General features: G+C 44.6%; 2 protein-coding genes across 2 annotated transcripts in view; both read right to left on the bottom strand.

Moving 5' to 3' along the window:
* Positions 1 to 391: 391 nt before the first annotated feature.
* On the bottom strand, positions 392 to 9,652 carry C1H10orf53 (chromosome 1 C10orf53 homolog). Its single transcript, XM_060077653.1, is given in 4 exon segments — positions 392 to 425; positions 427 to 454; positions 1,107 to 1,226; positions 9,556 to 9,652. Coding segments are annotated over 4 exon segments (279 nt in total).
* Positions 9,653 to 18,574: 8,922 nt separating this feature from the next.
* Positions 18,575 to 22,717, bottom strand: part of CHAT (choline O-acetyltransferase) — a 49,404-nt gene continuing 45,261 nt past the window's right edge. The window contains exons 14-15 of the mRNA XM_060077869.1: positions 20,577 to 20,714; positions 18,575 to 18,844 (exon numbers count right to left, since the gene is read on the bottom strand). Coding sequence (XP_059933852.1) covers positions 18,575 to 18,844; positions 20,577 to 20,714 — 408 coding nt within the window. The remainder of the gene's footprint in view (positions 18,845 to 20,576; positions 20,715 to 22,717) is intronic.

A 22,717-nucleotide genomic window follows, 5' to 3' on the forward strand; every position in this document is an offset into this window, starting at 1 on the left:
CTTATCCTTAATTCTACCTCTTCCTAGCTCTTCACTGCTATAGAGTGGAATCTCTGATGCTTCTGGCAACTTTGCGTTATTAGCAAGGGATGGCGCTTTGTTATTAGATTGCATTTTATTTCCTTCAGCTCAATGTGTACCTGATATTGGAGGGCTCTCCCTATGGGTTGAGATTGAGAGATGCTGCAAATGGTGTCGTTTTATTACTTTGCAGGCCCCGTTTCCTTGCAGCGAGGTGAGAAACCTGGCTGTGCAGGCTGAAGGACAGGGGGTGTTGCCTTGCCTGAGCCCAGCATCCATGGCCTGGAATGGCCGCTTTTGCTTGTAACTGCAGAATGGCAGGAGGCACCTGCTCTTCTGCTGACTTCCGATGCCTGTTCCAATGAAGAGATCAGTAGGCATTTAGTACAGCTCTCCTGGCCTCTGCACAGTGGGTCTAGTTTACCATCGCCTCCTAGGGAAATAGATATAATTTTCTTTTAGCCAGCTTTATATACAATGTCATGTCATATAAGACAAACATACGGCTTCCACTAGGAGAGCATTTCCAAAGGTCCCAGCCTTTATAGAGTATTAGTGGATTGGGAAAGCTTTTACTCTGAGCAGAGTGAGGCATGCATGATGCCAGCCTGTTGAGCCAGAAGCTCTCTGAGGCAAAGAAATCCATAGAACATAGCTGATGATGCCATACACTGCCGACATATTAACTCTGATTGTCTTAGCTAGCCTAGATAGAATAATCAAACAGAGCAAAAACCATTTTCAAGGTAAATAATAATAAAACACACATTATTAAAATGAAAAACAGCAAAACAACCTATTCTCCCTAAATTTGCACAGTCCCATTTGACGTCTAGAGCTAAAACTTCATTTTCTTTCCATCCCTCTTCTGTTTCCAGCGTTCTGGGAAGAAGCCCAGAGCATCAAGCACTTTACTGTGTATGGTTTAGGATGCACTCATTCATGTGCCACAGAGCATGAGGCTTTGAGTAAGAATTTAAAACTCAGAAAGAAACCCAATTTGAATATGGGCAGGACACATCAACCACTTCAACTAGAAATGGAAGTGCCCCAGAGAAGGCAAAATGCTGGTGGGAAGGGCTTACCAAACTCCAAGTCTTTGATGTTGCAGTGGAAGACAACTTCTCCATTCACCACGAGTTCCACCACATTCCAGTCTTCTATCTTCTCTAGGATGGCCTGGTGTCCATCTTTAGCCAACACAGCTGGAAAAGATGGGGAAGGATGTGGGTGCCATGGGAACAGATGAACCTGATATGCAGGTGTCTTCATGGATGGCAGCGACTGGTCTGCTCTCCAGTCGTTCATGGCTGTAACTCAACATCCCTGGTGGGTGCCCACCTGGTACTGGCCCCGATGTGCCCTCCCCTTTGCTGGGAAGCACAGCCAGAGACCTGAAAAATTTTCGTTTTGGTTGTGATTTGCCCCAGAGCCATATGATCAGTGAAAATATGAGCTTTCTCTAGGAAGAGTTTTTGAGCCTTTCTTAGCGAGGTGATGCTCAGTGTTGGAGGGGATATACAGAATTAGGTAAAGTCTTACCCTGATGATGGGACTATAAATTGGTCACCTTTCTGGAGGGCAGTTTGGAAGTACATACCAAAAGCCTCAGATGCCTCACAAAAATTAGAATTAAAAAATAATTCTAATCTCTGGCCCAGGAAACTGCACTTATAAGAAAGCTCCCTAAGGAAAAAACCAGAAATACAGACTTTTGCAACAAGGCAGACTTTTGCAACAAGATATTCCTTTCTGTACTATTATAATAGCAAAACACTGTGAATAACTTACATGCCCAATAATAAGAAGATGGTCAAGTAAATGGTGGCAAATGCATATGATGAGATTTTATTTGGACATTTCAAAAATGTTTAGAAATTTTTAATAGCAAGAAAAATATTTGTAATATAAGTAAAAAATCAGGGTACAGGTATAATATATATTAAAATATGTATTCAGGGACTTCCCTGGTGGTCCAGTGGTTAAGAATCCACCTGCCAATTCAGGGGACACGGGTTTGATCCCTGGTCTGGGAAGATCTCACATGCCGCGGCGGAGCAACTAAGCCCGTGCACCACAACTACCAAAGCCAGTGCGCTCTAGAGCCCATGCGCCACAACTACTGAGCTTGTGCTCCTAAAGCCCGTGCTCCACCACAAGAGAAGCCACCGCAATAAGAAGCACGTGCACTTCAATGAAGAGTAGCCCCTGCTCAATGCAGCTAGAGAAAGCCCGCACACAGCAGTGAAGATCCAGCACAGCCTAAATCAATAAATCAATCAATAAAAATATGTATTCTGTGCAATTAATGTGTATATATTAGGAAAAAATAAAATATCCAGTGATTATCCCTCTGTGGTGAGATTATGAGAAACTTAAAAAATTATTTTAGCATATTCTAGATTTTCTATAAAAATCAGGAAAAAAAATTTTTTTAAAGCTAATGGACTAAATTTTTATTCTCCCCTTTGGAATCTGCATTTTGGTTATTACTTACATTCAACAGCTCCTTTCCTAAAGATCAGCTATGGGAAAATTGTTAGATTTATTCTCTATTGTGGAAATGCAAGGTTATATGGGTTTAGGAGAAATGATGTACATGGAACAGCCTGGAGCTCTGTTTTCTCCAACACATTTCTCCCCACGTTTCCTGATATGTTCACCCTATAACCTCAGTGTTAGAGTTGGTTCACTAAATCACCACCTTTGGCAGTCTTCATTCGTTGGTGAGAATTGTGGTTAGAATGGAAAGAGAAATCAGATGGTGGGCATGTTTTTTAAAGTCTTAGCATTTCAATCAGTCCTATGTGGAGAAAAGCAAACAGCTATGTCAGTTAATTGCATTTAATTACAGAGACAATTGCTGTTTCAAAATGTTGCCATGTCCACTTCTTCATCTTTCAATCAGTTCAAGAACATCCAGCCCCAACTGTGAACATCTTAATTGCGTGATTTTAATTTCACTTCTGGAAAGGAACTTCAAAAAGCAGCTCAGCGAGGATCTCCATTAACAAGATAGTGCTCCTTGGGCACCCAGTGGTGGCCCTAATTGTCCTTGTGACTGACTGCTAACACCTCTCTCTACAGAGCACCGGCATCTTTTTCTTTGGCATATTTATGTTATTGTATCCTATTTAAGTGTCTTGTTCTTAAACATCTTTAGAGGAAGGCACTCAGTTTGGACCAGTGACTTGTTTAAATGAAGCAGTCCACCCAGTTTGGAATGGTCAGTGAATCGTCCAGGGAGGCATGAAGGCAAGCTTGTGGTCAGAGATTTCTGGGGATCAGATACTCCCCAAGCAGCGCCCCCTCTGGAGAGGGGAGTTATAGCCAGAGAGGGAAAAGCTGCAAGCTGGTAGGTTGGAGGCAATTTGGCCTCCATGACCTTGGCTTTGCATTGTCTGAACGCTCCTGGGACATGTACTTCAATTTGATTGGGAGAAATCAGGAACAAAACAGCTTCTCCATGCCCACCTTACACCCCACCTCTGGGGGCAAGGTGCTACCTCTATTCTGATAGCACACAATACCAGCTCTCTAAATCCTGGGGGTTCTGGAGAGAAGGGGTGCAGGTTCCACCTGGGGCCGGTCCCTGTGACCACAGTGTAAGGGAGGGGGGGCTCTGTAGAAGGAGACCCGGGAAGGTGTGTACCCCACAGCCTTCTATGGCCCTTTCCCTGCAGAGCACATCTCACCAAGCCTCATGTAACATCTACGTTTGGGGTTTGTTTTATGAGAACAGCAGCACTCTTTTGTGGCAAGGTTTACCTAAGAAATAGGGTTTAATCCACCGAATAACCCACCCTATGGAGGTGGTGGCAGTGCCCAAAATGGGAATATGCCTCAACCTCTGAGCAAATGAAGTCCCACAGGAAGAAATCCTCCTCAACAGAGCATGTCAGTCCTCACTGTGCCTTACAAAGCCCCGTGTCTCCTTCACTGACCACAGTCCGTCCTCCCCCCCCGCCCACCCCGGGCCTGGTGTTAATACAGCTTGTTGAATAAACAAGCTCCTAGTGGCACTGGGCACCTCCAATGACTCTTTTGGACCCCGAGTGATGTAAATCTGAGTCTTATTAAAGCGATAAGCCACCTCTGAGTCTACTTCATCTACTCATCCTCAGGATGCCTGTCCCCTTCTCACCACTCCAGGATGTGTTGAGCCCAGCTGTAGGGCGGCCAGTGCAGGCTTAAGGGATCAAACTCGGAGAAGCACCAGAATTCCTGCAGCTCATCCAAATGCCACCTCTCTACATGGAGGACCCATTTTTTTCCTATGAGCTGCTATGGGTTGTCTATTCAAAGAAAGGTCAGATAAATATACTCCATGCAACAAAGTCTTTGCAAAGGCAGTGGCTAAACTCCAGAATAAATCAACCAGAATCTGTAAGGCCACCCGCAGAAAGCCTGACTCTTTGAAGTGGCATCTCATTCTTCAAGGGGGATCTGGGTGAACTGGAGGGATATGGAAAAACCTCCCTCTTCTCAGTACTGGTGGACTTGTGTGCCACCTGCAAATGATTTACATGTTCCTGGTTAGGAAGTCAAGGCAAACAGACAGGCATCTCCCCCTCCTCTGCTCGGCACAGATGCAAAGCCAATGACTATTAACGTGTGTAGCTAATGCATAGCTAGGGACAGGAGGATGGTACACAGAGCAACTTAGCTAAATAAGGATGGATTCTATGCTTATGAGTCTTTTCCTTTTTAGCAGGTCATTTGGCAGACTTAAGTACAGCAGGCAAGGCACAACCATGGCGAGGGAAATTAACACTTCTTGTTGAGCCTTAGTTAGTTTAATTTCATCAGTATTGAGGCCATAGTCAGGATATTTTTGCTAAGCTATTATAATTCATGGGTAATAAAGAAAGAAACAAGCTTTTCAGATTGCTTAAGGCATGGTAAGTTCAGGAGAGATCAGGCATATTTCCAAAGCCAGCAGGGTTTCGGGAAATGATAAAGGGCTATGATTTTTAAAGAAATGCACAGAACTCAGAGGCAGATTTTACAAATGAGAGCCTGCAAATGCACCACTCTGTGCTTGGTGTGATGTTAGTTGGGTCTAAAATGATGGGGGGAGTGTTGAACAGAGAAAGGGGAGCAGATGCTCCCTGCTTTGCTTCTGTTAACACCCCGGCATTTGTCACCAGCCCTCAGTAAATGTTGGCTGCCAGTATTATATGAACTACCATTCAGGGATATACAAAGCTAACTTTAAAAATCAACCACCTGCTGATACCTTGCAATACTCAAGTCTCCTTCAACCATAAAAATTCTCCCCTTGATCCTCTTAAAATACGCCTTCCCCTCCCCTACTGTGGGAAGAGCTGCCTGAGCTCTTTATTTCCTCATCTCTACCACTCCTTTACCTCCTGCAGTTGGAGCCTCTTCCCACCTTCTCCTGAACTTGCATCCTCAGAGGTGAAGACCCATTAGCACATTCAATGGCTCACCCAGTTCTCCCCCACCCTTCCAGCAGATTCATGCTCTGACCTATCTCCTTTCTTGCTTCTTAAAACACTTGTGCTGGTAAAAACATATTTTAAACTCTAAAACTTTATCAGATTATAAATGTAATGCAGATTGATGAGTTCTTAAAAACCTTAAAAATTACAGAAAAGTAAAGGACACAGATTTAAAAATCACCTATAATTCTTCCCGTCCCCCTCCTTTTGTCTTTTTCAGTGGAAGTGAGCTCATAGTGTACATAAAATTCAGGAATATGCTTTATTCCTTTAACACAATGGTTGTGGCAATCCAGCCCCATCGGTACACACAGATCTGCCGTGTTGCGTTTCATGTGACAGGTGTACTTCAGTGTATCCAGTCATTCCTTTTTCTGGTTGTTTCCAATTTTTCAAGATGACCAAGGAATGCAGAAAATCTTCATGGGCATGTTTCCATGTACATGTGCGAGTTTTTTTTTATTTATGAAACTGAGAAATGGAGTAGCTGGATTCTACAGCATACAGTTAAATTTTAAGACACTGCCAGGTTGCCCCCCAAAGTTACTGTGCCAACTTCCCCTCCCATCAGAGGTCTTTGGGAGCACTCTCTATGTCATTCATCAGCCACGGATTTATCTTTTTCTAGAGATAACTCCTGCTAACAGTTTGGTGCCTACTAGCTATTTTCTTCTTGAAATCCTCATCTCACTTGCCTTCTGTACCTCCAGGTTCTCTCTTACCGTTGCAGCCCTCAGAGGGACCACTGCCCATGTCCTGTGGTCTGCCTGGTTCTGACTTTCCTTGCTTCTTCCACAGTCTCACCTTCTGTGGTTCCAGCGTTCGCTCCATGCAGGTTCATTTTAACTAGTATTTATCAGTCCTTCAGATATGCCAGGCACAGTTCCAGACTCTGGGACACAGCAGAGAACAGAACAGACAAGAATCCCTGAGCCCCTGAAGCATTCATCCAGTAGGAGAGAAGGATAACAAGAGAAATAGGTGACATATATGTTATGTTGGGTACTAATGAGCGCTAGGAAGAAATAAAAGAGGAGGGAAGGGAGATAAGGAAGAGGGAGGCTGAGGGAAGTGTCAACATTGTCAGTGGAGATGCTCAAGGAAGACCTGTCTGTGAAGGTGACTTTTGAGAAAGACCTGAGGTCTGAGAGAGTAAAGAGAAAAGACCAGGGACTTCCCTGGTGGCGCAGTGGTTAAGAATCCACCTGCCAATGCAGGGGACATGGGTTCGAGCCCTGGTCCGAGAGGGTAAGTAGCAACAGGGGGAAATGAGGTCAGGGAAGTCATCAGGAGCCTGGCAGGCCACTGTAGGAGCAACCAGAATGTTCTCGGAGGCAAGGGCCATGCTCTGACTCAGGTTTAATGGCATCACCTGGCTTTGAGAACATACTGCAGGGGACAAGGTGGTCGCAGGGGGCTCAGTGAGGAGGCCAGGGTGGTGATCCAGGCAAGAGATGACTGACGGTGGCTTGGACAAAGAGGCCGAGGGTGGTGGCAGGGAGGTTAAGGCGTGGTTGAATTCTGTCGGGATACTTTGAAGATAGAGCCAACGGAATGTGCTCCTAGACTAGATGGGGAATGTGAGGGAAAGAGAGGAGAGAAAGATGCCTGAGAGGTTTTTGGCTTGAGTAAGTGAAAGAATGGCGCTGCTATGAACCGAGATGGAAAAAATGCAGGAGGGACTGGTGAGTATTAGGAGTTTGGTTTAGATATTTTGGATATATTGGTCCGAGATGCCTATTAAGCATCCCAATGACAATGAGAGGTCTTGACTGCAAATATATGATTTGCAAATCTTTTCTCCCATTCTATAGATTGTCTTTTCACTTTCTTAGTAGTGTCCTTCGATGCACAAAAGTTTTTAACTGTAATGAATTTCAGTTGTTCTGTTTTTTGTTTTGTTGCCTATGTTTTTGGTGTTCAAGACATACTTGCCAAGTCTAAGGTCATTCAGAATTGCCCCTGTTTCCTTCTAAGAGCTTTTTAGTTTCTAAATTTAGACCTCTGATCAATTTCGAGTTAGTTTTTATATACGGTATAAGGGTCTAACTTCATTCAAAAGATATTCACGTAGATATCCACTTTCCCCAGTACAAATTGTTAAAGAGAATGTTCTTTACGCATTGAATAGTCCTGACTCTCACGACAAAAGTCAATTGACTATAAAGGTGATGGTTTACTTCTAGACTCTCGATTCTATTCCATTGGTCTATATACTTATCCTTATGACGGTACCACACTATTTTGATTACTGTAACTTTGAGCAAGTTATGAAATCAGCAAGTGTGATACCTCCAACTTTGTTCTTTCTTGAGATTGTTTGGGCTAGTCTCAGTCCCTTGAAATTACCTATGAATTTTAGGATGAGTTTTTCCATTTCTGCAAAAACACCACCATTGAGATTTTGATAGGAATTGCATTGAATCTGTATACTGCTTTGGGAAGTATTGTCATCTTAACAATATTAAGTCTTTCAATCCATGCACATGGTATATTTTTCCATTTATTTAGGTTTTCTTTGAGTTCTTTTAGCAATTTTTGTAGTTTTCAGTGTATAAGGTTTGCACCTCCTTGGTTAGATCTGTTCATATGTGTTTTGTTCTTTTAGATGCTATTGTAAATGGAATTGTTAATTTCCTTTTGAGATGGTTGACTGTTAGTTACAGAATTACAATTGATTTTTGTGTGTTGATATTTTTAAATTAATTAATTACTTTTGGGCTGCATTGGGTCCTCGTTGCTGCACGTGGGCTTTAGTTGCGGCGAGCCGGGGCTACTCTTTGTTGTGGAGCACGGGCTCTAGGCACGCAGGCTCAGTAGTTGTCGTGCACGGGCTTAGTTGCTCCGTGGCATGTGGAATCTTCCCGGACCAGGGCTCAAACCTGTGTCCCCTGCATTGGCAGGCGGATTCTTAACCACTGCACCACCAGGGAAGTCCTGTGTGTTGATTTTGTATAGTTAAACTGTGCTGATTTTTTTATTAGTTCAAACAGTGTTTTTGTGAACTCTAGGGTTTTCTAGCCAGACACTGACTGGATCTGGAGCACAGCCCCCTGAACCTCGCCTCCCATCTCCATCCTCTTAGGGAGTACTGTTACTTTTACTTTAATCCATCACCCCTTTAAGGCTGTCCTGGTCCAAGCTACTATCATCTCTCCCCTGGACCACCACAACAGTCCCTTGTCTCCCTGCTTCCATTCTTGGCCCCCTCTAATCTGTTCTACTCACAGCAGCCACAGTTTCATTCCCCTGCCTAAAACTACACAGCCCTGCAGGATCTGGCCCCTGTCCACCTCTCTAGCCTCATCTTCCCATCAGTTCAACAAATACATAGGTCATTTGTTCATGCTTCCAGCATTTGCAGATATTAGTCCCCCTACCCGGAATGCTCTTTCTTCCTTTACCTGGTTAGCTTCTCCTCATTCTTTAAAGCTCAACTCAGATGTAATTCAGGCGAGTAAACCCTTCCAGATCTCTGTCCTCTCCCCTCCAATTATGGCCAGTGGCAGGTCCCACTATGATTACGCTCCTGTGTCAGAGCCTTGGCACAGCTGTCAGTTAGCAGTCAACAATGCCGCAGTCCCTTCAAGGACACGTATCATGTTCATCAGTGTGTCCCCAGTACCTGGAAGAGTGTCCAACACATATTACTTGCTCAGTGAAGGTTTGTTGCGCGAATGGGTGATCAAGGGACAGACTCTCTGCCATTTTTCAGCCACGTACCTTGGAAAAGTCACTTAATATTCCTGCTTCTCAGTTTCCCAATGTGTAAAGCAGGGTATGTAATATTTTCTATCCAGGTAATTTGCATTTACTACCCAGAACCCAGTGGGCTCACAGTGTATGTTTCTTCCTGCTCTAATATTGAGGCAACAGAAGCCAGAGGAAGATGCTAAAACATCCTGCAGCTGTGGGGCTTAGGGCTGACTTTCCAGAGGAACTAGCAATCGGTCTAGGTCTGAGGAATGAAGGAAGTCTAGGCAGAGGGCACAGCCTGCACAGATGCTCAGAGGCTGGGGTGCACCTGGGCGCACTCAGCTGGGTGGCCCTTTGGCGCTCAGCTGCCTACCTAGCAGGCCCTCCAAGCGGTAGGTGCGGTGCTCCACTGACAGGCCAACTGAGCTGTACGGCCCCTAGGGCATGATGACCGACGCGTTCCTGGGCATGGCCAGGCCTCCTGCCGGGGCTACAGGGCAATACACACTGCTAGGCAACTGCTTTTCAGGCCCTTGGAAATGGGCGTAGTCGTGCGTGGGTGGGCGGGGCCATGGAGGGTGGGCATGGAGCTCGAAGATCCCCTGCACCCCAAGTCCTCTGCCAAGTGCCTGGCGTAGGGACTGGGGGTGAGGAGTCTCCCTTCTTGAATGCCTGCACGAACTACTGTGTGCCCGCTGCTGGGGTGCAAAAAGGCCACTTGCTCTCGTAAGTGGCGCAGCCCGGTAAACACAGAATTTCAACTTGGTATGGCAAGTGTTAATGATAAATCACAACAATAGCCAGCGTTTACAGCTAGTTACAGAAAGGATGTGTCAGGCGGCAAGCTAAGCACCTTCCATGTTATCTCGTTTAATCATTTTACCGTTTCTATGAAATAGGTTGTAACTTGTATTTACAAAACTGAGTGTCAGAGATGCCAAGTAACCTCCCCAGGCAAGTCAGGCGTGTAGCATGGATTGGAAACCTTTGTAAGGTATGCATAGATGTCTTTTTAGTTATCTTGCCTGGGGTTTGTTGGGACTCTTAAAACTTTGAATTTAAATCCTTCACCTGTTTTCGGAAAATTTTGAGCCATGATCTCTTCACATATTGCTTCTGTCCCATTTTCTCACTTTCCAGGGACTCCAGTTAAATGTATGTTAGACTTTCTCAATGTATTCTCACTGTATTCCTGCTGTATTCTTCGCACAGTCTCTTCTCTCCTGTGTTTTTCTCTCTTTCTTTCTTCCATGCTTCTTTTGGGATTGTATGTATGTGTGTATGCATGGATTGATTGATTGACTCATTCATTCATTCATTTTTACCTGTAATCCATTTTACTAATTTTTCTGCAGTTGTGTCTTAAATACTATCAAAGCCATTAATCTGGTTATTTCAGTTATTTATTTTTCAATTCAAGAATTTTAGTTTGGTCCCTTTTCAAATTTGCTGTGCCACTTTTTATAGAGTTCAGTTTCTTGCCAAGTTTTTCAGTTTGGTTTTATCTTCTTGATCATAGTAAAAATACTTGTTTTATAGTCTGTGTTTGGGAATTCCACTCTCTGGAGACCCCATGTGTCTGTTTCTGTTGTTATTTCTGCTAGTTTCTGTCATTTTGTCTTGTCTCCTAGAGTGCTTGGTTTACTTTTATTGTGTACTGGACATTGTACTAGAAAAATTATTTGTAGAAATAATTTGAGGCCAAGAAAGATGTTATTTTCTCTATAGATGACTTTATTTTTCACTTCTTGCCAGGTCCTGGTGGCACCAGCAACCCAGGATCATCTTAATACAATTTCAGGACTTGAGATTTTCTGAGCCATCCAGATGGCCTGAAACTGGGCTGCAGTCCATGTGGAGGTTGGTTTATTTATATTTTTTCCTCATTTCTGTGGTGCAGGCTTTTTGGATCCTAGCCCAATGAGGACTGTAGATTACCAGGGTTCCCCCCCTTGGTGGTGTTAGGCTCCAATTTTTGTAAGCCTAACTCTGTAAACTCCAAATTGCATCTCATCTTCTAGGTTGCCTATTCAATATCACTAGATATTTCCAGAGAAAAAGTATCTCCAGTGCTATGCTCTTCCTGATCTTAATCCAGTTAGCTCTTTTCTGATTTTCAAGAAGATTTAAAAAAACATATGTGACAGATTTTTAAAGATGTCTTATGTAGGAAGTGTAGTCTGAATTAAACTACTCTACCGTTATCAGAAACAGAAGTTCACCCATTGAGAATTTCGCCAGAGTTGCACTGAATCTAGAAATCGATTTGGGGAAAACTGAATCTTTCTGACGCCTTCCTATTTACTATATTGAAATACCTCTCCTTTATTTAGATCTTCTTCAATGTCTTTAAGTATAGTTTATTATTATCTGTGCATGGCTCTGCATGTCTTTTGTTAAATTTATTGCAAGTTTCTATTGTAAGTCGTGTATTTCTCATTGTGATTCTATTGCTGTATAAAATGAAGTTGACTTTATATATTGATTTTATATAAGCTACCTTGACCGTTTCTTATGATTTCTATTAATTGTAGATTCTTTTGGGTTTCCTATGTAGACAATCACATTGTCTACAAACAATGATAATTTTATTTACTTGAGTAAGCCTTTCTTTTTTCCTTCTTATTGGACAGGCTAGAACCTCTAGTGAAATGATGAATAGAAGTGATAATACTGCCTATCATCTCCTTACCCTGATTTTATTTTAGTTTTATTTTTAAAATATTTATTTATTTATTTATTTTTGGCTGCGTCGGGTCTTAGCTGCGGCACACGGGCTTCTCTCTAGTTGTGGCACGCGGGCTCTAGCGTGCATGGGCTTAGTTGCCCCACGCATGTGGGATCTCAGTTCCCCGACCAGGGATTGAACCTGGGTCCCCTGCATTGGAAGGTGGATTCTTAACCACTGGACTGCCAGGGAAGTCCCCTTACCCTGATTTTAAAGGATAGAAAACATTTCCAATATTTCCCTATTTAGGATGATGTATATTGTATGTTTTTATAGATCTTTGTCAAGCTAAGTTCTTTTCTAATTCCATTTTACTATGAGTTTTTTAAAATTATGAATGACTGTTGAATTTTTTGAATGTATTTTAGTGATTTTAATGATTAGAATGATCCTATTATTTTTATTTTTTAGGCTGTTAATGAGTAAATGACATTTAGATATCTTCTAATATTAAAATACTTTGCATTCTTAGATAAACCTGAATTGATCATGGGTGTATTATTTCTTTTATATTCTGTTAGAATTTGTTTGCTAGTATTTCATTTAGGATTTTTGGATATACATGCATGAGTTAAATGGGCCTGTAGTTTTTCTTTATCGTATGTCCTAGTCTGGTTTGGATATTAAAGTTACACTGGCTTCAGAGACTAAATAAGGGAATATAGAAGAAGAGGGAATATCCCTTTATTTATTTCGTATACAACTGAAATGAGCACTTCTTAGAATGTTTGGTAGAACATGCTTATAAAATTTAGTGTTCTTGACACCCCCCTTTTTTCCCCTGAGTGGGAAGACTTTAAATTATCACTTTGGTTTAAGATTTATAAGACTATCCAGAAATTATATTTCTTCTTACATCAGTTTTAGTCAATTATATTTTTCTAAGAATTTTTCTGTTTTTAATCTGTTTTTAATCTGTTTTTAAATTTATTGCCATAAAGTGGTTGATGTGTTTTTGTTATCCTTTTATCATCTACTTTATTGTAGTTATGTCAGCTTTTTATTCATAATATTATTTATTTCTGAACTTCTCTTTTTATTTTATTGGTTTTACCAGAGACTTGTCTATTTTGTTAGCCTTTTCAAAGAATCAACTCTTCCTTTATTTAGCTTCTCTATTGTTTTTTGCTTTCTCTTTCACTGAGAGCTGTTTTTATGTTTATTACTTTCTTTGAGTTTACTGTTCCTTCTGCTTTCTTTGAGTCTATTGTTTGGTCCTTTTTTCTCACTTTTAAAGTTACACTTAGCTCATCAATCTTGAGTCTTTCCTCTTTTCTGATGTAAGTATAAATTTCCCTCAAAGCATCACTTTTGCTGTATCCCAGAGGTTTTGATATGCAGTATCTTTATTATCATCCTGCTCTAAGTATTTTTAAATTTCCATTATTATCTCTTTTTTGACCATGAGTTTTAGAATGGTGTGTTTTCTGGATTTTGTAATATTCTTAGTCATTTTCTCTTTGAATAGTGCTTTCCTCCCACTGTATCTAATCTCTCCCTCGTGAACTTCTATATGTATCTCTCCTGTATTTTTATTTTTTTTAATAATGTTAAACACATCTATGTCATGTCTTCTCTTTGAGTCATCTCTTTTCTCCAGCCTTTGTGATATTATTCACCTGTTTCTTTTATCTGCTGCTTTCCCTCCTGTGAGCCGTTTCTTGTGCTGTTTGTATTTTTTGACTGTGAACTCATTTTTTTTTTTTTTTTTTTTTTTTGCGGTACGCGGGCCTTTCACCGTTGTGGCCTCTCCCGTTGTGGAGCACAGGCTCCGGACGCGCAGGCTCAGCGGCCATGGCTCACGGGCCCAGCCATTCTGCGGCATGTGGGATCTTCCCGGACTGGGGCACGAACCCGTGTCCCCTTCATCAGCAGGCGGACTCTCAACCACTGCACCACCAGGGAAGCCCTGAGCTCATTTTTAATGGAGTGTTTTCCCCCCGGGGGTTTGGTGTGTCCAGGGCTGTGGAGAGTGGTTTTGTACTTGATTCTGCTGAGGCCCTTTGGATCTTACTAACCCAGGCAATTTAAATAAATTATTGGCTTGAATTACTGCTTTACAGATAAGGTGTATACATTCAGGTTCTACATCCACATGTGGCATAAGCTTAAAATTAAATTTCTCATGGATGTCTTTTTTCCACCATCTGCAGCCCTGAGTGAATGGCATGGTTCCTTAATGTTCCCCTGGGCTGATGGGAAGAGTGTTTCTAGTCCTTTTTAAAAAAGTATTGGGACACCCCTCTGAGGTTCTGGTTTTGTGAGGGATGTGTAGCTGTATCTCCCACCTTGGCTGGGCTGAGGTTATGTCCTGTCAACTTGCAGGGGTGGAAAAGCCCACTGTCAACCACTGGAGTCTGTGTCTGGTCTGACATAGCTTTAGCTCCCACTCACCGCTCTGTTTTGAACAGCCTTTTTTTTCTGGAATGTGGGGATTTATTTTCTTTCTTTTGAACTTGACTATATGTTTAAAGTTTCCTTCCTCTTTGTGTGTATGTTTTTATCGGTAGAAGGGGCCCTTCTGTATCAGCTCAGCCTGCCATTTTGCAGCTCCTTAAATATAAGAAATAGAGACCAAGGACAGAATCCTGGGGTCCAACGATATAAAAGGAACAGAAATAGGAAGTGAAATCCCACAAGGAGATGAAAGAAGCAGTAAGAAAAGAACAAGGAGAGAGCTGGTCCTTAGGAAACGAGGGAGAACAGGGCTTTGAGAAAGGTGAGGCCAGCTTTTCCCCCAGATGCCATACTGTTCATCCTGCAGACTCAAGAGGCCTCTCTGGAAAGAAAACTCAGAAACATAAAAGCAGGGAGACTGCCTGAATTTATAAAGGGAAACCAAGGTACTGGTTCTCTCTCTACCCCCAAGAAGAACTGCTTAGGGATAATTTGGAAGCTCGTGGTTGCTCTTGTGAACCTAGGAAGGACTCCTCCTTACATTTTTACCTGAATGTACCGATGGCTACCTCTCAGGACCTTCAGAGACAACAAGGAGGGGGTGGCATTATTTTGCATGTTGGGGGTTGGCTTGCCTGTTGGTACTCTTCTCTATCACCTATATCTTGTTATTTTGGGGCCACGTGTGATATATGTGATCAATAAGAGCAAACCCACATTACTTTCCTCCTGTTCCTTCCTATCCCCTCCATTGCTCCTGGAATGTTCTTAGCCATTGTCTTTTTGGATAATGCTTTTCTGCATCCCAGTCACACAAATTCATACATTTTAAGGTTCGATTTGGGCTTCTATTTGAAGGAATCTCAGTTCTGGTTCTGTGGATCCTTGGGGCTGTGGAGGGGATGTTGCAGCTGGGAATATACCTGTGCAGGATGCAGGGCCATGCAGGGTGCAGGAACCTGTGTGCACATGTACCTGTGAGCCTGCAGTAAGGATGTTAAGTTTTTACATCACTTCTAAGTTTTCGAACAGTGACCATCTTCTGTCATCTTGCTACAACCCTGGAAATGGGTAGTGCTGATATCAACATCCCCATTTTACAGGTGAGGGAACTGAGGGCTAGAGAGGTGAAAGTGACATCCCCAAAGTCACTCTGTCTCTAACAGCAAGCTAGAGATAGAGCTGGGGCTCCAGTTTAGGCATCCCACCTCTGAGCCTGATGCTTTTCCCTCCACTTCATTCTGCTTATGCATGTTCGTGCAGGCTTAAGTGGAAACACCCATCTCTACACCCAGGTTTCTGCCAACCTGATCACAAACATCCCGTGAAGCCTCTCTGACCCTCACCCCCACCCTGTGGTGGCATGCCACACACTAGGAGAGACTAAGTTCCTTCCTCCCTTTTCTCTCCCAACCCCTGTCTTTTAGACATCTGCCACTGCTGCTGTCAGACCTCAGAGGCGAATGAATTGTTGACCCAGCTCACAGAATTTACTACAGAATTTTTATAGCATTTCTGGGTAGAAACAATAGCCAACACCATCTTTCTTGGCATTACTTTTTATTGAATACAGACTTACAGTCTTTAAATAATTTGAATATAGTGCTTTCAATATACAGTTCTTTAGTCATACATATATTTCTTTAGAGCACAAAACTGTAACCGAAAATTGAAAGGCTATAAATACACATGTACATATCGCCATAAATCTAGAACTATTTTATAAAAATAGAACTCAAATATCAACTTTATATATTTTGGAAACTTAGCAATATTGTAAGGTGGCCACATACATTTTTATTATGCATCACTGTCCCCCAAATGTCTGTCCCCAAGTTTCCTTTTCCATCCCTTTGGGGACACTTGGAACAGTCTCCTTTACCAGAGTCCCCACAGAGATGCCCATGGCCATGGCTCAGCATTGCCTTTACATAAAGGCTCAGTGCACCCACCTGTTCTTGGAGGGGGAAGACCAGCTTCCAGCCCCTTCCTCAGAGGGAGGAGGTGTTCCCTCCAGCCAAACGTCTGCCATCCACACATGGCTGATATCTGAATATACAGAGTCAGGTTCCTTTCCCCATGCTAAGAGGATGGCAGATATGAGTTTGGTTGTGTCAAGTCAGTGTAGAAAGGTTGAAACAAACATCACCTGAACAATGCCTGCTGGGGTAACATCATCCTGACAGCGGGCACCAGTGCCCACCTGCTTGTGGAAAGCCCTTTACACACGTGATATACAATCCTGACAACCTCACAAGGCTGGGACACTCTTTTCCCCATTTGATGATGGAGGCAATTGAGTCTCTGGGCTTTTAAGTTTCTTGGCCAAGGTCAGTGGGGCTGCCTGATCCCCAAACCAGAGTTCTCTGCCTGCCCAGAAATCCATGGAGAGAAACCAGAAGAGAACTCAGATCTTCACTGTGGTCATTTGATGAGAACAGATAAGTGGCTTTGGGTCAACCTACGGCAGGTGGACAGCAGTTCCCCAAACATTCACAGAACTCTTGGGCTGCACCTTTCCAGGGGGAGCAGGAAGGTGGACGTGTGAGGGAAGGAGCATGGACCTATAGACCAATAATTTTGAAGGGCAGTGCCAGAATCTCCCAGATCATCCAATAGAAATCCTCAATCTAAAACCAGGGGTTTAAGGAATTCACTACATTGGGCTGTTTGTGTTACAAAGAGCCCCGTAAAGGTGAAAATGCCCATCCCATCTCAGCCCTGCCGGCTTCCGTACAGGTCAAAGTGCAGAGAGTTGGCACAGTGGTCTGAAGAAGGGACACGTGCAGGGTCCCTGGGCCAGTGTGGAGGGCTCAGAGTGATACAGAGCAGGATGGGCAGGGGCAGGGAGGCTTTTCCAGAAGACCCCTCAGGGAGCATGGCAGAACTCAGTGTGATGGGAGCCTAGTTCTGCACCTCCTCTGGACAGAGGCAGGCTGCCTCAGCTATTTGCAGTTTTGATTTTTCTGGTTGCTTTCCCATAAAACTATGCCCCAGCAGAAAGTGCCTCTCACATCTCCTCCATGAGCACAGCCCGCCCCGACAATCTCACCCCGGCTCTGTGGACTGTCTGCCCCTCTGTCAGGGCTGGCTCTCCATGTGGCCATTCCCTTCTCCCAGCCCCCCTCTCTGCCAGCTGGGCCCTCAGCCCCTAGGCCAGTGGAGAGCCCTGCTCTGGGCTCCTCCACACGAGTTTTAGGCAGAATCCCTAGATAACATCCTCCACATCAAGGAGCCCAGCTGTCCAAGGGTGCCCTGCTTAGGCCGCTGAGATCATATTCTGAAATTAACGTCACAGTGGTTTTCTTAAAAGCCTCTCTTAAGAATGAACAGAACAAAACAAATAAACAACAGCAGCAGAAAACCCCCGAAGCATCCCTCTCTCCTCTAAAAGACAGATCACTTATCAGGGCATGTTTCTTGTGGAGGCGGGTGGGAACGCAACCAGAAAAAATGCAAGTGGCAGGATCCCTGGGGAAGTGGTCCCCGCCACGTCCCCGGGGAAAGCAGGGAGCAGCAGCTACTCCAGGGCAATGGTAGACCATTTCTTTTCCCTTTTAGACTAGCCGGACCAGATTTTTTGAACTCAATGGAAAGCTGCTTCCGGGAGGCAAAAGGAGAAATGTGTCTGCAGGCCCAGATCATTATATTTTAAATTAACTTGTGCTCTGTGTGTGTGTGTGTGTGTGTGTGTATGTGTATGTCGGGGGGTGGGTTAGTGCTTACAGGACTGTGTGTCTCGGGGCAGGTCACTCTGAATGCCGTGATCAGACTGCTTTGAATCTGAAAACAAAGCCCCCTACTCCTCCCAAAAAGACACAAGGTAATGACCTGGAGTTATCCTCTTCCTTTGTGGTTCATTTGGGTACACTGCACATGATAAGGTGACTCTTTCGTTGGGCAAAAACATCACCTGGACACGCTAGGTCCTGCTGGGAAGCAAACCAATATTAAGCTTCCATGGCCATGGAGGGAAGTCAGTGGGGCCTTCCGCATCTCGCCCAGGCCACCTCCGGGCCAGGCTGGTTTTATATCCCAGTGTGCAGGCCTGAGGGCACCTTGATCAATAATGACGATTCCCATTCATCAGGAGGGACGCTTTCCTCCTAACATCCAGCTTTGTGTGATGCCTCAGTGTGGTCTGTGTGTTGGGTCCAGAGTTACAGGGGAGCTACAGAAAGCTGGGGTAAGTGTTGGGACAGGGGTTCGGCAGGGTCTGGCAGCTGCAGGATGCTGAGTTTGAGGAGGTGAAACCTAGTGGCAGCAGTCAAGGTTGGTGCCCCTGGCTGGGCCTCGTTACTTTTTCCTTTGTCATCAGTGGCTTGCCCGTGGCACACGGTGGCCGACTGCAGAGGCCTCTCATTTCAATGAGGCTTTCTTCCACAGCTTTTGCAAACTTGGTTGAAGAGGTCTCTTTGCAGCCATGGAAGCTGGAGATGCAGAAAAGGATGCTCTCTGGCTGGGGGTTGTAGCAGGCGCCATAGCCATTTGGTACCACAGGACCGTAGCAGCAAAACATCTCCATGGTGGTGGGCACCTGGGGAAGAGGACAGGTCAGAAGCTGCTTGTTCTGAAAGTCTGCTATAAAGCATGGCGTTCCAACAACCCAGGGGCCTCGGTGGGATATTTGCTTCTCTTTGACTATTTTCCACCTGGGTGTTTGACTGAATTAACCACATCAACTGATTGCTTCATCATGGATGGCCACAGACAGAGTCGTCAAAACAAACCCATCTAACTGCATGAAATCAGAAGAAGAAGGGCCATAAGGCCCTCCCTGGTGTGAAATCTGCTCTACTTGTGAAGTCAGAAGCTCCCAGAGTGACCTGGTGCTGGGTCTCAGCCGAGTCTCTCCTTCACCTGGGGGCTGTTTGAATCACCAAGGCAATCAGAGCAATTTACTAAATGGTACCCTGGTGGCACCCAACAGTTAGATGGCTTCCCAGAGGGAGTAATTTATGAACTGGAGGAAATCTGGCTCGTCTTCTCTGTCGATTTTTCCCACATCCTTAATTACTGTCAGTATTGCCTGGCTGGTCTGATTTTCTCCCCACAGCCTGGCCACGCACAATTACCCAGCACTGGGCGTTTCAAAGATTGCCATCAACTGGAGTTTTAGTTATGTACCTGATATGTTTTGAATTCAGAGGGCAGAGATTTTGTAATTTGGATCACAAACCAAGAAAGTGTTTCTGAAGGCATTCAAGCCATAAATGTTCATTCCAGTTGGAAAAAAGAGTCACCACACCCTAAATTAATTTTATTAGCTGGCTTTAGAGGGAAAATAGAGCACATTCTTGAGCAGGTGCAGGGTGGGGTTTGCTTTAAACCCACAGGCTCTGTGTGCTCAGGCCTTCAGAAATGACACTGGCCATTTTAATGGGGCAGAACAAACCATTAGTCTTGCTAATAGAGTCACCTCATTGTCAGATAAATTTGCCGTGTAACAGCCGAAGGCCATAAAGCCATTCCGAAGCACTTTTTGCCCATGGATGGTTTCCTGAAGAATTTATGTTGCTGTGTTCTGCCCTCGTTTATTCGTGTCTGCAAGCTCACTGCCATAATGCCAAAATGAAATTACTGAGTGGGCTTTTATCCTCAAACACAACTTTATCAGCCCTTTTTATTGCCCACGTCCAGCTTTTCGCAGATGAGGTGGAGTTTTAGTAAATTGACATTCGCGGGGGGTGGGGGTGGGGGGAATAGGTAATTTCTCCCCTAAATGGCTGCCTTTCTCTAACGGATTGCATTCTATTTTTGTGTCAGTGGTTCTCCAACAGAACAAGCCTGTAGCACTGGTTAGGAGATGCTGGGCCAGCAGTGGCCCCTTAGAATAATGGCTGTGACTTGTTTGGAGGACCCTGTCCATGCCAGGCGCGGTGCCGGGCTTTCCACTGATATTGTCGCATCTGGTTGAGCCAGGACTTTGCTGTGGGCCTGTCGGGCTTCAGAGCCTGTGGTCACCATGGTGGAACACCACGTCTCAGGCAACATTGGAAGGAGTAAGCATAATGGTTAGGGCACCAGAATGGGTAGTCTCCCATCCTGCCCACCTCTGCTAAGGTGGCATTCATGATTATGCCCATTTAGAAGGTGGGGAGACCTGCACTCTGAGCATTCAGGTCCTTCTGCTGAGGCCACACAGCTCACTGGAAGCAGAGCCAGGACTTGCCTGACTCTAAGCAGTGGGCTGTAGACACCGAGCTCTTTAGAGAGCCCACTGCTTCCACTAAGTGGCTTCTTGGGTGACGGCCGTGCTAGGGCTGTACCTGGCTGGTGGAGAGGACAAACCGGTTGCTCATCAGGTATGTTTCATCCGTGAACATCTCGGGCAGTTCCTTGCACACTTCCCGAGCCAGCTCCTGCAACCCCAGCAGGTGGTTGTCAATGGCCATCCCTGTTATGGCCTGGGTAGTTGGGGACAAAGAACAGGACATGAGACATGGACTCTCCCTCCTCCCCTCCTCTCTAGTCCGCAATGCTAAAGGGGACTCTAACTGCTCTCGCCTACCCAGTTCTTGCTGCAGACCACATGTGTGGGTGACCGCCCAGGACCGACCACTGTACTACATGGCCTCTGCTCCTTGGGCCCTTGTGCATTTCTACGTACACAGGATGAGCCAGAGCAGGTTGGGTTCTAACACGAGGATGCCTGAGTTAAAAGTCAGTGAGTCTGAGTCCTCCCAACAGCATGGTCCCTGCTGGTGTTCACTGTGTATAACTACTCCATGCTTTAAGTGGAGAGAGTGGGGTTGGCTGGGCCATCCCCAGTGCCTTCTCAGGTAGGGCAGGAATCTGGGTAGGAGCACGGGTGCTGGGCCCCATCCAAGCATGGGGAGGGGTGCCCCGGGCTGTCACTGGACAGACTCTCACCACAACCAACACTTCATACTCCAGCAGGAGCCCAAGGAATGAGGGGTAGAGAGCACTGAGGTCTGTTCCTGAGTCTTGGCTGCTGTTTCGTAGGCTCAGAATCAATTCAACTAAACTGGATTCGTAACCTAAGAATAATTTTGAGACAGGAACTAGACAGCTTAGCAGAGGCTCAGCTCACATTTTCAAGGGCTTTTGGATGAAGAAAGGGTTTTCCTTTTTGTCACAGGTATTTGAACTCTTAACAAAGGATAAAAGAGGGACTTTCCTGGCGGTCCAGTGATTACGACTTTGCCTTCCAATGCAGGGGGTGCGGGTTCAGTCCCTGGTCGGGGAGCTAAAATCCCACATGCCTTGCGGCCAAAAAACCAAAACATAAAACAGAAGCAATATTGTAACTAATTCAATAAAGACTAAAAATGGTCCATATCAAATAAATCTTTTTAAAAAAGGGCAGGTAAGAGAATAGCAGTGGAAGCAGTGGTAAGAGAATTTCTATGTAGGAGGAGCCCAGGGGTGGTGGTGGTGTGGCTGCAAGTGTGGCAGTGAGGCCAGGGCACTCACTCTTCATATTCCCCACTGGAGGCTGCATGTGTAGCACGCACATGGGTTTTGCTTGGATTACATGCTTATTTGGGGCAGTTTGGGGGGCTGATGGAGACATGGGGGCCACATCTGGCCTCTCGTATTAACCTCTGGATCAACATCAGGGTAATTGTGAGTAACTCTTGGGGGTTTCACGGTTACATAAGATGGCCACTTAGCTGTTAACCCCCCACCTAGGAGGAAACCTCCCATCACAATGAACTTTGTTCAGGTTTACAAGTCACGTTTTGGAATTTGACAGCTGTTTTCTTTCAGTTGACAATGAATGCATAAAGATGACTCAGAGGCCCCAGTCTCTCCAAATGCCCCTAATTATGGGCTGAAAAGACATGTTATACAACCACCACTCACTTTAGACCTGCCCCCTTAGGACAGAGGGGAAGAACTGTGAGACAGACCAGCTATGAAGTAGATGCACTTTTAATTTCTCTGGTTGCCTCTGTTTAATGACTGATTTGTGTAGATCTATCAAAGCAGCTACTCTGTGCAGCAGCCAATCTACCCCTGTTTTCACCATCTCTGAAGTCACTGTAGCAACTGGGGTTGATTTAACAGGTTGTTTGGATCAGAGCCATGAGTAGTAATGAGTAAAATGACTCGGCATTCAGTCTTTCGTTCATTCAAGGGATCTTAATTGAGTACCTACTATGTGCCTGAGCAGCTGCTAGAGAACAAAGCAGTCACAGACTCAGCCTCACGGAGGCTTAGGTGTGATGGGAGACAGATGTTAACCAACCATACAAATAAGCTTGTGATCATAAACTGAGTAAATGCTAGGAAAGAAAAGCATAAGGTGCTGTGAGAGTATGTGATAGCGAGTCTAGATCACGTTTGCTTCTTTCCCTGGAATTTCCTTTCTCCACTACCACTACCAAATATACTTGCCAGATATCTGGAGGTTTCCTGACTTCCTTCCTCTGTCCCTTACCCT

The sequence above is a fragment of the Mesoplodon densirostris genome, chromosome 1 (assembly GCF_025265405.1).
Source record: "Mesoplodon densirostris isolate mMesDen1 chromosome 1, mMesDen1 primary haplotype, whole genome shotgun sequence".
NCBI lineage: Eukaryota > Metazoa > Chordata > Mammalia > Artiodactyla > Ziphiidae > Mesoplodon > Mesoplodon densirostris.